At 44.7% G+C, this 13,117-nt stretch overlaps 3 protein-coding genes across 14 annotated transcripts in view; 1 reads left to right on the forward strand and 2 right to left on the reverse strand.

Moving 5' to 3' along the window:
- Positions 1 to 4,961, reverse strand: part of Gabpb2 (GA binding protein transcription factor subunit beta 2) — a 41,829-nt gene extending 36,868 nt beyond the window's left edge. For 2 of the 10 annotated variants that reach the window (XM_015502959.2, XM_015502956.2), the window contains exon 1: positions 4,782 to 4,960. The gene's annotated coding sequence lies outside the window, so the exon portion shown is untranslated. Of the gene's footprint in view, positions 1 to 835; positions 872 to 3,613; positions 4,370 to 4,781 lie in introns of those variants that run through there. The other 8 variants (XM_048814876.1, XM_048814875.1, XM_015502955.2 and 5 more) reach the window with 8 other exon arrangements.
- Positions 4,962 to 6,242: 1,281 nt separating this feature from the next.
- Mllt11 (MLLT11 transcription factor 7 cofactor) lies at positions 6,243 to 12,363 on the reverse strand. Of its 2 annotated transcripts, XM_015502966.2 has the most exons (3): positions 12,212 to 12,363; positions 11,950 to 12,058; positions 6,243 to 7,675 (listed from the first exon to the last, which is right to left on the reverse strand). In XM_015502966.2, exon 3 carries the CDS (start codon positions 7,667 to 7,669, stop codon positions 7,397 to 7,399), a length of 273 nt encoding a protein of 90 aa, XP_015358452.1. In that variant the 5' UTR covers positions 7,670 to 7,675; positions 11,950 to 12,058; positions 12,212 to 12,363; the 3' UTR covers positions 6,243 to 7,396. The 2 variants fall into 2 exon arrangements, with proteins under 2 accessions (XP_015358452.1, XP_015358451.1); XM_015502965.2 differs by lacking the exon at positions 12,212 to 12,363 and having other exon boundaries at positions 11,899 to 12,036.
- A 55-nt stretch (positions 12,364 to 12,418) lies between these two features.
- Positions 12,419 to 13,117, forward strand: part of Cdc42se1 (CDC42 small effector 1) — an 8,384-nt gene continuing 7,685 nt past the window's right edge. Inside the window, exon 1 of one of the 2 annotated variants that reach the window (XM_015502963.2) lies at positions 12,419 to 13,047. In XM_015502963.2, coding sequence (XP_015358449.2) covers positions 12,595 to 13,047 — 453 coding nt within the window. In that variant the 5' untranslated portion in view covers positions 12,419 to 12,594. The remainder of the gene's footprint in view (positions 13,048 to 13,117) is intronic. The other variant, XM_015502964.2, reaches the window with a different exon arrangement.

The raw sequence follows: 13,117 nt of genomic DNA on the forward strand, positions 1-13,117 counted from the left end.
CAACACAAACTAAAAAAAAAAAAAAAAAAGTGGTACATGGACCCCTGGTGGTCACTAACAATCTTTTTGGGGTCAAAACTATCTTTATTAGAATACTAAGATATTATTTGCCTCTTTTACCATGTTAACATTTGTTCTGGTAGTACAAATACAATGCTAGATATAGCTCAGATCAAACTGTGAAACTAATTTCCTTGTTATTACTATTATTTGCTATACTAGGGACTGAATCCAGGGCCTTGAGTATGCTAATTATTCTATTCTTCATTGCAATGTACTTTCAAGGGAAAAAAGCCAGTTCTATTTAAAGATATCCTTGATGAAGCAGTAAATATTACTAATTTTATTAAATCTTAACATCTAAATACATGTGTTTATAATTTGTGTGTGATGAAATGGGACATATATATTAAGCACTTCTGCTGCATACTTCAGTATGGTGGATTTCTTGAGAAAAAACTGTACAATTAAGTTGCAAACTGAAATAACAGCTTTTATCATAGAACACCTTGTTTTATTTATTTAGTGGTACTAAGGATCGAACCTAAATGTGCTCTACCACTGAGCTATATCCCCAGCCCTTTTTATTTTATTTTTACTTTTAAGACAGAGTCTTGTTAAGTTGCCCGGGCTGGCCTCAAATTTGCAAACTTCCTGCCTCAATCTCCCAAGTAGCTGGGCTTATAGGCATGCATTACAGCACCCGACTCATGGAACACTCTTTGTATGAAAGAATGATGAACAAACAAATCAAAGACTCAGGAATATGACAGACATTTATTTAAAAATGAACCAAGTGGGGGCTGAGGCTGTAGCTCAGTGGCAGAGCACTTACCTAGCACGTGTGAGGTCCTGAGTTTGATCCTTGGCACTGCGTAAAAATAAATAAATAAAGGCATTCTGTCCATCTATGACTATCAAAAAAAATTTTAAAAAGAAATATGAAAAAGGGCTGGGGATGTGCCTTAGTAATTAAGTGCCCCTGGGTTCAATCCCTGGTACCAAAAAAAAAAAAAAAAAAAGGAAAAATGAACCAAGTGGGCTGGGCTATAGCTCAGTGGCAGAGTGCTTGTCTAGCACGTGTGAGGCACAGAGTTTGATGCTTAGCACCCCATAAAAATAAACAAATAAAATAAAGCATGCTGTCCATCTACAACTACAAAAAAAATTTAAAAATGAGTGAGCCAAGTGAGCCTGACACTACAAGGAAAACAACTGACAATAATTATTAGTAAATATCATTAATTTGAGCTTTTAGGCAAAAATTAGAATTTGGAAAGCCTGGGTTCAATCGCCAGCACTAAAAAAAGAAAAAAAGGAAAGCCTAAATCCACCAAGGTGAACTCGATAGCTTACTACTTCTTAATGACTTTTCTGATGAAATCAGTGGTAATATTAATGAATGTGCTTTTTGATATTATAAAATAAAATGGACCAACATTTGGATGATATGCATAATTTGGTGAACCAATACTTTCCAATGACCATTGCCTGAAGTTATAAAATCCTGCACAAGTAAAAACATTCAAAGTGAAAGATAGATCAAAAGGTTTTAAGGTAAAAGAACACAAGTTCATTGACATGGTTTCAGAATTCTCATGCGACTTTTCTGTGTGTATGTATAGTACTAGGGATCGAACCCAGGAGCATTCTACCTTTGAGTTACATCCTCAGCCCACTGAGCTTAACCACTGAGCCACATCCCCAGCCCTTTTTATTTTTCATTTTGACAGAGGTTTTGGTTCAAGTTGCTTAGAGACTCTCTAAGTTGCCGAGGTTGGCTTTAAACCTGCAATCCTAATGCCTCGGCCTCCCAATCCTCGTGATTACAGGTGTGTGCCACCATGCCCAGCTGCCCTTTTTATTTTTGAGGCATTGTCCAAGTTGCCTAGGCTGGCCTTGAATTTGTGAGCCTCCTGCCTCAGCCTCGAGAGTAGCTGGGTTTACAGGCTGGTAACACCTTGCCTGGCCAATTGCCATTAATTTTTTAAGAAATAGCAGTTGTTGAGCTGGGGAAGTAGCTCAGTGTTAGAGTGCTTGTTTAGAACATGCAAAGCCCGGAGGCTCATTCTCAACACTGAAAAAAAAAAGAAAAAACAAAAAATTACCACTTGCTAAGTTTTTGTGTAGATCAAAAAATACTGACAGTTGTCTGAAAATGCTATTAAAATACTGTTTCCTTCTCCAAGTATTTATTGCAACAGATTGAATCAGAAGTAGTTCTGAAAATACAGCTAAGTCAGAAGTTAGAGATTAGTAAAAAATGTAAAACAATGCCATTCTTCTCACTATATGTAATTTTTTTAACTGAGATTTATTTTTCATAAAAATACGTTAGTGGTAGAGTGCTTGCCTAGCATGTGTGAGGTCCTGGGTTCAGTAACTAGCATCGCAAAAATAAAAAACAAAAAAAGTCTAATCGTGTTAACATTTAATGGATTAATTAAGTTAATTAATAAATTTTCTTTTTTTGGTAGTGCTAGGGTTGAATCCAGGGCCTAGTGCATGCAAGGCAAGCACTCTATCAACTGAGTATATCCTCAGCCCAATAAACTTTTTTTTCTTTTTTTTTTTTTTTAAGTTACAGGTGGACACAATGTCTTTATTTTATATTATGTGATGCTGAGGGTCGAACCCAGTGCCTCACACATGCAAGGCTAGCACTCTACCACTGAGCCACAACCCCAGCTCCCAATAAACTTTTTTTAAAAATATATTTTTAGTTGTTGATGGACCTTTATTTTTATTTGCATGTGGTACTGAGAATCAAACTCAGTTCCTCCCACAAGCTAGGTAAGCACTCTACCACTGAGCCACAGCCCAGCCCTAATTAATGAATATTTTAAAAAATAACTTCTAAAATAATAAATATCAATAAATATGACATAATGAAGTTCTCAATGATAATTTTTAAGAGTGTAAATGGATCTTGAAACAGGAAAATATAAAAATCACTGGCTTAGACAAATAATTTAGCTGCTGTGTGATTTTTCAATCTGAACTTTGTATTCAAACTACCAAGGTTGTTGGCTTGCATGCCAAGGCCCTGGGTTTGATCCCCAGCACCACAATTAAAAGAAAGAAAGAAAAGAAAGAAAAAGAAAAGAACCCCCCGCCCCCAACAAATTACCAGGGTTGTTTATTCAACATAAATATACCTAGCTGGGAGTGGTGGCACAGTGCCTCCTGCTATCCCAGCTATTCAGGAGCCTGAGGGAGGAGGATGGCAAGTTCGAGGCCAGCCTGGGTAATGTAGCAAGACCTTGTCTCAAAATAAAAATAAAAAGAGCTGGGGATGTAGCTCAGTGGTAGAGCATCGCTGGGTTCAATCCTCAGTACTGAAAACAACAACAGAAAACAACACAAACCAAAATGAATATACCTGAGATCTGCATCCAGGTTCTCTGAATAAGTATGCCCAGGAGAATAAGAACTTCATTTGTTTTTTAAAGTATATGGTGTGTGTGTGGCAGTGTGTGTGTGTGTGTAGAACACAATACCTTTATTTATTTTTATGTGGTGCTAAGGCTCAAACTGAGGCACGTGTGCTAGGCAACTGCTCCACCACTGAGCCACATCACCCATTTTGTTTTATTTAGAGGCAGGGTCTCACCGAGTTGCTGAGGCTGGCCTTGAACTACCGACCCCTACCTCGGCCTCGCGGTGCTGGGATTGCAGAAGTGCGCTTATTTATTTTGAGACAGGGTCTCTCGGGTTGCTTAAGGCCTGACTTCAGTTGCTGACGCCGACACCGAACTCGGGGCCGCCTCTGCGCCAGGCGCCCTGCTAAGAGGCTCTGGCTTCATTCCCACGGAGCTGGGGTCTTCGGAGCCCGAGCTTTCCTCCTCAGTACTGGGGACCCCCTCGGTCTTCTCAATAGACTCGCGGAGCCCGTGCGGTGCCGGCGCGGTGCCGGCGCTCTCAGAAGCACGCTAGGATCAGGTAATTACTTTGGTTTACAGAAGTACTGGGCGGTCGTCCGCTCCTCGTCGCTAGCGAGGCAGGTGGGAAACAGACGCTTAGGAGCAGGGCTGGGCGGTCGGACGCGACGACGAAACGCGTCCCGGGTGGCCAGAAGCATGACGTCGTCGATTCGCCACAGCACGTCCTTCCCCATGATAGAAAGAGGAGCAGAGGGGAGGAGAGGCCTTTAGGAGAGGAGTGGGATACGGCTCAAGGAATCGTGAGGCCGGAGGAAAGGCTGAAGGGTAGAAAAGGGACAGGAAAGCACCAACTCGAGAGTCCGCGGTCGGGAGATCCTTCTCTCGGGATCGCACACGTCCCCGCCGGGCGGTCAGCCGTCCAAACGAGCGTCCGGGGATGCAGCCGGGCTCTCCTGCTCGCCCCCCGCCTCGTTGCGCCGCGGGAGTCGGGGCCGCCGGGCCGCCCACCCCCGCTCTACAGGGGCCTCCAGCTCTCCACACCCGAGTTCTGGCTTTCTGAGCCGGGAGCCAAAGCTGGCGCCCAGGGGCAGCCCGCGCTCCGGTGCCGCGCGCCCCCTAGCGGTCACCCCTGTGGCCTCGGCTTCCCGTGGTCCAGCTCCGCGGCCCCAGGTCTCGCACCCACCCCCTTCCTCACCTCCTCCAGTCCCCTCCCCTTCCTCCCGCCAGCATCCCCTTCCTCTGCGTCCCCCTCCCCCGCTGTGCCCGCTCCGCCGCGGGGGCGCCTCTCCCAGCGCACTCAGCGGTCTGGGGTTGCACTGCGAAGCGGGGCGGCTTCTCAGGCACCTTCCACTCCAGCCCTACGCCCCCGAGAGCCCGCGCATCTCTTGGCCTCCTCACCTCCTCGTCCGGGACGCTGTCGGCTCCACTTTCAGCGAGCCCGCCAGTTTGGCCCCATTTCCTTCAGAAGCTAAGACTCCCTGTCAGTGACGGTTACTTTTTGGCCTTTTCATGTATGCATATTTTGGGGGCCCTTACCCCCCCTCGTGGAGAAATGGAGGCAACAAAATGGCGGACCCGGAAGTGAAAGCGCAGGAATATAACTTCTGGCGGAGGAATCTCTGGTGAAAAACATTAGGAATATCACGTTTCTATTCGAGCGGGAAGGAAGTGCATCTCTTAGGCTCATCTATTTATTATTATTATTATTATTATTTCATGTCTTCTAGGGGTCTCTTGGTCCGGGAAAGTGTGTGTCGTGGGTGTTCTGGGAGGACTATTTAATGAGGCGGATGATTATGTATTACGTTCGTATAGTTCCGGTAGGGGACGGACTGTGATGGCTGTTTGGCGCCAAGAACTCGGCGAATTAATTAAGAGGGATTATTCCTTGGTCCTGGAATTTGCCTTCTATTTGTCGGCGGCTCCTACGGGGGACTAGCGTTAGGGTTGACGGGAAAGGCCTGCTTCCCGGTCCCTGTCTCGGGTAAAGCTGCGTGGGACGCTCCTGACTGCGCGGACCGGCTGGTGGACGCGTTCCGGTCGCGGCGCGCCGGGGAGGTCTCGGGAGGCGCGCTGTCGGAGCCTACCGTCAGGCAGTTTCTGCCAGAGGATGGAGCAGGAGTTTGCAGGTCCTTTCATTTAGCAGTCGATTTTCCATGACTAAAGGACGCGAGAAGCCCGGAAAGCCTTTCAGAAATCAGTAAGTTAAAAGCCAGCCTCTGCAACTTCATGAGACCCTGTCTCGAAATAAAAAAAAAAAAAAAAGGGCGGGGTTGTAGTGGCTCAGAGGTAAAGCCTCTCTGGGTTCAATCCTTAGTTCCAAAAAGATCTTAAAAAATAAATTACAATAGAAAGGACACGTCATTTGACCTTCCTGGTCCCATTCTTTATTAGACTTTGGTCTTGGTTGTTGATGGTGGCAATCTTCCCTTCCTTCAAACTTATCTAAGTGATATCGATGTTGTCTTTAAATTATTTATGGCGTTTTAATACTATAAAGATTTTTTTTTTTTTGTCTAGCTCAGTGTTGTAGTTTCAACCCAAAAACTATTTGTTAGTTTCATAGTTTTTTAGAATGAGGTAAGTTACAAATACGCAGATAACATATTTGAGTGTCAGTTTCTTTACCTGAAATATGTTAGTAGTCCTTGGGGAAGCAGAAGAGTGATTGGTTGTAGGTGAAGTTGATTTCACCCTTTTTACCTAAAGTTCACCATTTAATGAACATGCTATTCAAATCATTTTTCCACAAAGTTGAAGTGATAAAATGTATATATGCTGAATGTGAAATTGAAAGCATGGCTAACTTCTCTGATCTGTACTGCTTGCTTATAAAGAGAGAGAACTGTAATACAATCCTGGGATTGAATGTCTTTATTTTTGGAAGGAGTGGGAACAAGGTGTAGGGGCAGAATGTAATTGCTCATTTCGGGTCTTAATGTAGCTTTAAAACTGTGCCTGAGGCCCAAATGAGGAATGGAACCAAACCTTATGCTTTTCTTTAGAAGACCCAATCAGAACCTTACAAATTATCCTAATAGCAAGGTTTCTTCTTAAGATTTGAAATCTGATTTTTTTTCAGCTAGAATTATCAATCCAAAATTAGAAGCAAAGTTGTAAGCTGAAGAACATCCTTTTGGACTATGGAGGCTGACAAAAGGATAACAAATTCAAGGCCAGCATGGGCAACTTAGACCCTGTCTCAAAATAAAAAAAATAAAATGGGCTAGGATGTAGTTCAGTGGGTTGGATCCTCAGTACTGCAGAAAACAAAAAATGCTTTTTGGAAGGAAAGAGCTTCAACTATTTCTGAAAAGATTGAGTGCTCTTCCATATTTTCATAATATATTATTTCCTCATTTTATACCTTTACCCCTGATTTCTCTGGGGAAAAGAATGTATTATAAGAAGGAATAGGATTAAAAAAGAAGATCATCACCTTAACATTTTGGAAATGATTCTGTTGTGACAAATCATCTTAAAAATTAGAAGGTTTTCATTAACCCTGGAAAAAATAACTTTACTGGTAACTACAAAGGTTTGAGCAATCTTTTTCTTTTTTGTGGTGATAGGGATCAAACCCAAGGTCTTACATATGGTTTGAGCAATCTTTGAAGCCTATTAAAAATGGGATCAAAACTATGTTCCATTTTGCACTACTCTACTACTCCCTGATGTCTCCACAAAGCCTGTTTTCTGGGGTTAATAATCCAGGGGGTGGGGGTGGGATTTCTATTATCCAGTACTCCATTGCTTTAACCCTTTACTTTGGTTTGAGGGCTTTTGAGAGAAATGGAGTAGCTAGATAGATAGATAGAGAGAAATGGAGTAGATAGATAGATAGATAGATAGATAGATAAATAAATAAATAAATAAAACAACTGGCAGATTCATCAGCACCACCAACACAATAGAGGGAAGAGAACAAGATTAATTTGGGAAAGGAATGAGAAGGAAGGGGCTTGAAAGAGAAGACAATAAGGGCAAGGTGGTGGGAGACGGAAGTCTTGGCCTTAAAGCAAGTCCAATTCGAAGGAGTGGATGCTGGCAATGGGAGCTCTCCAGAAGTTGAAGGTGCTGTACTCTAAGAGGGTATCGCCTTCTGGATTTTTTTCTTGCTCTGCTCCTGTTGCTTGCCCGATCATTTTGCCAACGCTGCTGTCCTTGATCTTGTAGGTGGGTGTATCTGACAGACCCAGGCCTTCCAGCTCCGACAGATCCAGTTCTGGTATGGGCATCCTCCAGAAAAGAAAGGAGCTGTACTGGCTACTCACAGGGTCCCTCATAGTGTCCTGGAAAGAAACCACTTGTCATTCTTCATGCTAAAGCAATCTCTTTTTGGCTCCTGGCTCAAGCTTAGAAACCCCATATCTCAGCTGGGCGTGGTGGCCCACACCTGTAATTCCAGAGGCTTGGAAGGCTAAGGCAGGAGAATCATGAATTCAAAGCAACTTAACAGACTTGTCTCAAAATATAAAAAGGGCTGGGGTGTGGCTCAGTGGTTAAGTGCCTCTGGGTTCAATCTCTATTACCCTCTATTACTCCCTGCCCCCCAAAAAAGGGGGTGGGCCATGGTGGCACATGCCTGTAATTCCAGCAACTCAGAAGGACTGCAAGTTCAAAGCCAGCCTCAGCAATGGTGAGGGACTAAACAACTCAGTGAGACCCTGTCTGTAAAGGACAAAAAAGGGCTGGGGATGTGGCCCAGTGGTTGAGTGACCCTAAGTACAATCCCTGGTACCTCCCCCCCCAAAAAAAAAGTACTGGGGGTAGGGGGTGTAGCTCAGTGGCAGAGCATACCTGAGTTCAATCTCCCCTCACCAAAAAAGAAACTCCATATCCTTGTTTGCCTCTGTAAATAATCCAAGTTCCCTAGGATAAGCTTCTGGAATCCTCCCTTTATTATAATTTTCTGCCATTTCCTAACTTCTCACCTTCAAATGGTTTACCTACTGCATCAAGTGAATCTTGGATCTGATTTTTGAGACCTTCCAAAATTTGGCCCCACTCTTCCTAGCAGTATAGCCTCTGGTAGTTTTGTTTATTCCTGTCTTGCTTAATTCCTTCAACTTTCTATTATATCAATTTTTGGTACTGGGGATTGAACCCTGGGCATCTAACCACTGAGCCTCATCGCCATCCCTTAAAAAAATATATATTTTATTTAGAGACAGGGACTTGCTGAGTTGCTTAGGGCCTTGCTAAATTGCTGAGACTGGCTTTGAACTCACAATCATCCTGCCTTAGCCTCCTGAGATATTGGGATTACAGAGCTATTGGGATTACAGATGTGTGCCACCATGCCCAGCTAAAGTGTTTCTTAGGTTTCAAGACTCCATTCAAGGGGGTAATCATGAACTGAAATTTATTTCCATGCATATATGAGTTTGTCGGGAGGACGAACTCAACTACTATGTATAACCGTAAATCTCAAAAAACTCCATTCAAGTCCCTAGAGGACTTTCTCCTCCCCCAATTACTATATATTTACAAATACTTTGTAAATTCTGACTTTTTAAATTTAAAGGTCATTTTACTTCTGAAAAGCCTATTACATTCTGCTTTCTTTTTCCTCCTAAACCGTAAGATCATTTCTTTCAAGATGACTTCCTTACACTTACCCTATTTCCTCCAGCAACTCCCTGACACTCTAGAGGTTTACCTGACTCCCATCATTTTGGGGTTACAGATCATTTATGTTTTATGTACAGGAAGAAGGTATTATTTCCTCCAACAGACTGGAAGCTTCCCTAAGGGAAGCTACCCAGTCTGCTTTCTGGGTACCACAGATGCTAGGCTTTATAACAAAGATATTTAAGGCTGCTGATATAATTATCATATTAATTTAATATGGTGAATACTTTACTATTCTCATCTATTAGTCTACCAATAAGTTAATCTGTTTCTCTCTAGCCTACCTCTCTTTAGAACAATATCCAGATGCTAGAAATATACTTGAATATAATGAGAACAAATGGGTTGGCAATTCAAGGTAAGGAAGTAAAGTTTAGATTGGAAGCATAAGGTCTTTGCCATACTTTAATGAGTAAGTTCTTTCACCTTTTCTGTTCATCAGCCCCACCTGAAGTTAATGACTATTGTAGCTCCCTGGAGCCTCCACCCTGCTACTTACTAGCCAAGAAAAGTGGCAAGAAGCTTTACTTGAATTGTTCCCAAAGGAACAGAATGAACATTCCACAGCTTTCAAAAATATAACTCTTAAGTTTCAAAAGACCTTTCTCCAGCACACCTCATTGGTTTTCATCAGGCCTGTGACTCTTAGTGTCCTCAAGTAGTTTCCAGAATTCTTCCACTAATGTGAAATATCTCTACTAAAGCGGAAGAAGAAAGCCTTAATCTAGAACATGGTGATATGAGCATGTGGGGCAACATGAACATTACTCAGCAGAGAAGCTGCTTATAAGGAGGGTGATGCAGGGACTGTAGCACGGCGGGGGAGTGTGTTGGAAAGGTGAGATCATCATTCTATGATATGCAGCTCTGATCATCTCCACAGTAATTTGCAGAGCCATGTATGCAGAAAGAGAGCTTGAAAAAAAAAAAAAATGGTTCTACCTCTTAACTAGTTTTGGCTTAGATGTGGAACTAAGATCCAAAGAAGCAAACCTTAGGAGTCAATAGTGTTACTGACTCTGCCTATTGGGATTATTTACTATACTATCAGGCTTTTCCTTATCTAGCTGGTTTCTTTTATATTCCCTCCATTGTTATGTTTCCTGCAGAGTAACCGTAGTATGATGAACACATAATAGGTTCTTTAAAAAATAGAATCAACAGGGCACAGTTGTGCATGCCTTTAATCCCAGCAACTCAGGAAGCTGAGGCAGGAGGACTGCAAGTTTGAGGCCAGCCTCAGCAACTCAGTAAGGCCCTAAGCAACTTAGTGAGACTATCTCACCCCCCCCCCATACCAAAGTAAATAAGGAAATAAAATAATCATAAGGAAAAAATAAAAATTTAAAATTAAAAATGACATTTTAGAAATTAGTGACTTGTGAAACCTCCCAGTTTATGTAGAACTCAAATCTCATAATAACCTCTCTGATCCCTTTTGTTATTCATAGATAGTTGCCTACAGCTTTATATAACCCTGTACTCATATTCTCAAATTTTACACAAATTTAGTTCTTGAAGAACAGATATTCTGTGGGATAGGTACTGATTATTCCTGTGATTCTAATCTGAATAGTGAAAATGTAAAAGGCAGTAGAGAGTAAGTTAGAATCTGAGAAGAGGGAAAAAGCTCTTTGACAGACAGACTTCTTTTCTAACAACTATAGTCTATATAAAAACTGCTCTAACAGTCCCTGAGTGTTTGATGATTTTATTTTACAATTTAAAAAGCTGAAGGAAACTTTGTGAAATATTAACTCAAAAGGCCTAAAATCTTTAGTTATGTCTTTGACCAAAATATGTCCAGAGAATACTAAATGCATTCCAGAAAGACACACATAAATTTATGTGGAATTAAAATCAAGAACATAAGAAGATTAGCAGAAGATTGAAGCTAAAATGTCAATGTTTACTAATGTAAAGACATTTGTAGTGATATTTTTAAAAAATATATTTATATTTAGTTGTTGATAGACCTTTATTTATTTGTCTGTGGTGTTGAGAATCAACTCAGGGCCTCACACATGATAGGCAAGTGTGCTACTGCAGAGCCACAGCCACAGCCCCTGTAGAGACATAATTGAGTACAGATTTAATTCCCAAGTCCTCCAAATTTTGTGAAGGATTCCTTTTCAGCTAGCTTCCCTTTTCTTTCCCCAAATGCTCTCCATCCATGTCATCTCATATCTATTATTTACTTATTTCAAAAGGTTTGGACACTTATCTGTACCATGATATATGCTCATTAAATGCTTTCCACTATCCTTCATTTTAAATTCTGCAGATAATTAAGGCAAAGGTAATTTTGTAAATATCACTAGTTTGAGACAACATGACTAATAAATGTACAGATTAAAAACACAGTTTTTCTTAGCCACACAGACACACCCAAATACCCTTTGTCCAGACCCTCTCTAGGCATCCAAGGCCTACTCAACCCAGCCTTGCTGTGTCATGCTGCCACCATGGGAAGCTGGGGAGAGGATGGATGTCGGTGGAGTTGCATGGAAGATCTGTGGCATCTCCTGTGTACCTCACTCTGAGCTTGGATTTTCCGATTAGCCATGACCTGCCCCCAGTTATTCTACTGAGCTGCAAATAAAAATCTGCTTCCATCAGTAGCTCCTGTGGATATGGATTTCAATATGGGATCAGGCAGTTCTCCACCAGAGAGCTCCACCTTTCCTACCTAAAGCTGTTTCTTCGGAGCAAAGATTTGAGGTGGGGAGGAGAGTTCTGTTAAAAGGTAGGGAATACCCTAAAAAAAAAAAAAAAAAAACCATATTCCACCCCGCAAAGCCCTTTCTGCAGAGACAAGTAGGACACTATAGAAGAAAATTCAGAAATGAGGGGAGCAGACAGGGTGGTACTAAAGATCTACCAAGTAACCGGTGGGAAAATCGGCTCAAAGAGAAGACGTAAATAATCAGACCGAAGGTATGAAATGCACAGGCTCTAGGTCACGGGCAATGGAGACTTGAAATGCGGTTAAGCGCTGAGGGACGGTCACACGTGGACTGTTCGGAGGCTCGCCTGGGCACCTGAGGAGTGGGCATCGGTGAGGAGAGCGCGCAGCGGATAACGCCCATTGTTCACAGCGCCCCTTCTCCGAGGGTCTCCACCTCGAGCTCCTCTACCGCAGGAAGCCGCCCTCCCGCCCGGGCTTCCAGGCCGTCTCCCTCGGTCGCGCTTACCTGTTACCAGGGAACCACCAGCGCGTTCCAGAGAAGGGCCGCGGGCCTCCGGGTCTGCTGCGGACGGCGCTGGAGCTGCGGCGGTGCGCACGGCTCGGTCGGCTCGCTCCCGCTGGCGCCGCGGGGACGAGCGCGCCCGCCCAGCCTCCCCGCAACGCAGCGCCCCCTAGGGAGCCCGGGAGGACTCCCCGCCCTCCGTCCGACCCGTGGCGCTCGCGGACTTCCCGGCCCCTCGGCCGCCTGGCTGCCGAGAATGAGCGGTCTGCTGTTCTCTAGTTCACTGAATAAGACTCGGGACCGCGGTGCCGTGGAGGAGCCCCTTTCTCAGCCGAAGGACTCCCGTGGTCACCTGCCCCTCCCCGCGCCACCCGCACAGTGGGTGAATGAACCTGGCCCTGTTCCCGTCGGGACCGGGCGCACCGGGCCTGAGGCGCTTCTCGCCTCTCCCCCGCCCGGAGCCCTGTCAGGTCCGGGCTTTGGGCTGCACTTTGCCCCGCAATGCCTGGCGCATGGAGGCCGCGCGAGACGCCGGGGCCCGGTCTGGGTGCCAGGCCCTCACCCCGGAGCCCCACGCCCCAGTGCACCTGCGGGAGCGGTGGCCCTCGGGGCTGCGAAAGCCCCCTCCCACAGCCCCGCGGAGCCATACGCTCGGCCCGGAGCCCGACGGGTGTCGTAATCGCGTCGCGGCCGTTTCCGCCCTCGGCCAGCCCCACCTCTGCCGGCCCGCCCTCGGCTCCCCCACCGCGAGGAGCGAGCCCGGGAAGCCCACACGGCGGGCACCGGGCGGGAGGCCCCTTCCAGCTGCGGCTGGGCGCCCAGAGGCCCGAGGACAGAAGGTGAGACCGTGGAGCGGGGCCTAGCCGCCAGGGCAGCCTGCCAGGCCGCGGAGACGCACCGGATGCTGGG

The sequence above is a fragment of the Marmota marmota genome, unplaced genomic scaffold (genome assembly GCF_001458135.2).
Source record: "Marmota marmota marmota unplaced genomic scaffold, marMar, whole genome shotgun sequence".
Classification (NCBI taxonomy): Eukaryota; Metazoa; Chordata; class Mammalia; order Rodentia; family Sciuridae; genus Marmota; species Marmota marmota.

Bases quoted from the DNA above. Each gene is read 5' to 3' on its own strand.
- Mllt11 (XM_015502966.2), bottom strand. From the start codon at position 7,669: ATGAGGGACCCTGTGAGTAGCCAGTACAGCTCCTTTCTTTTCTGGAGG.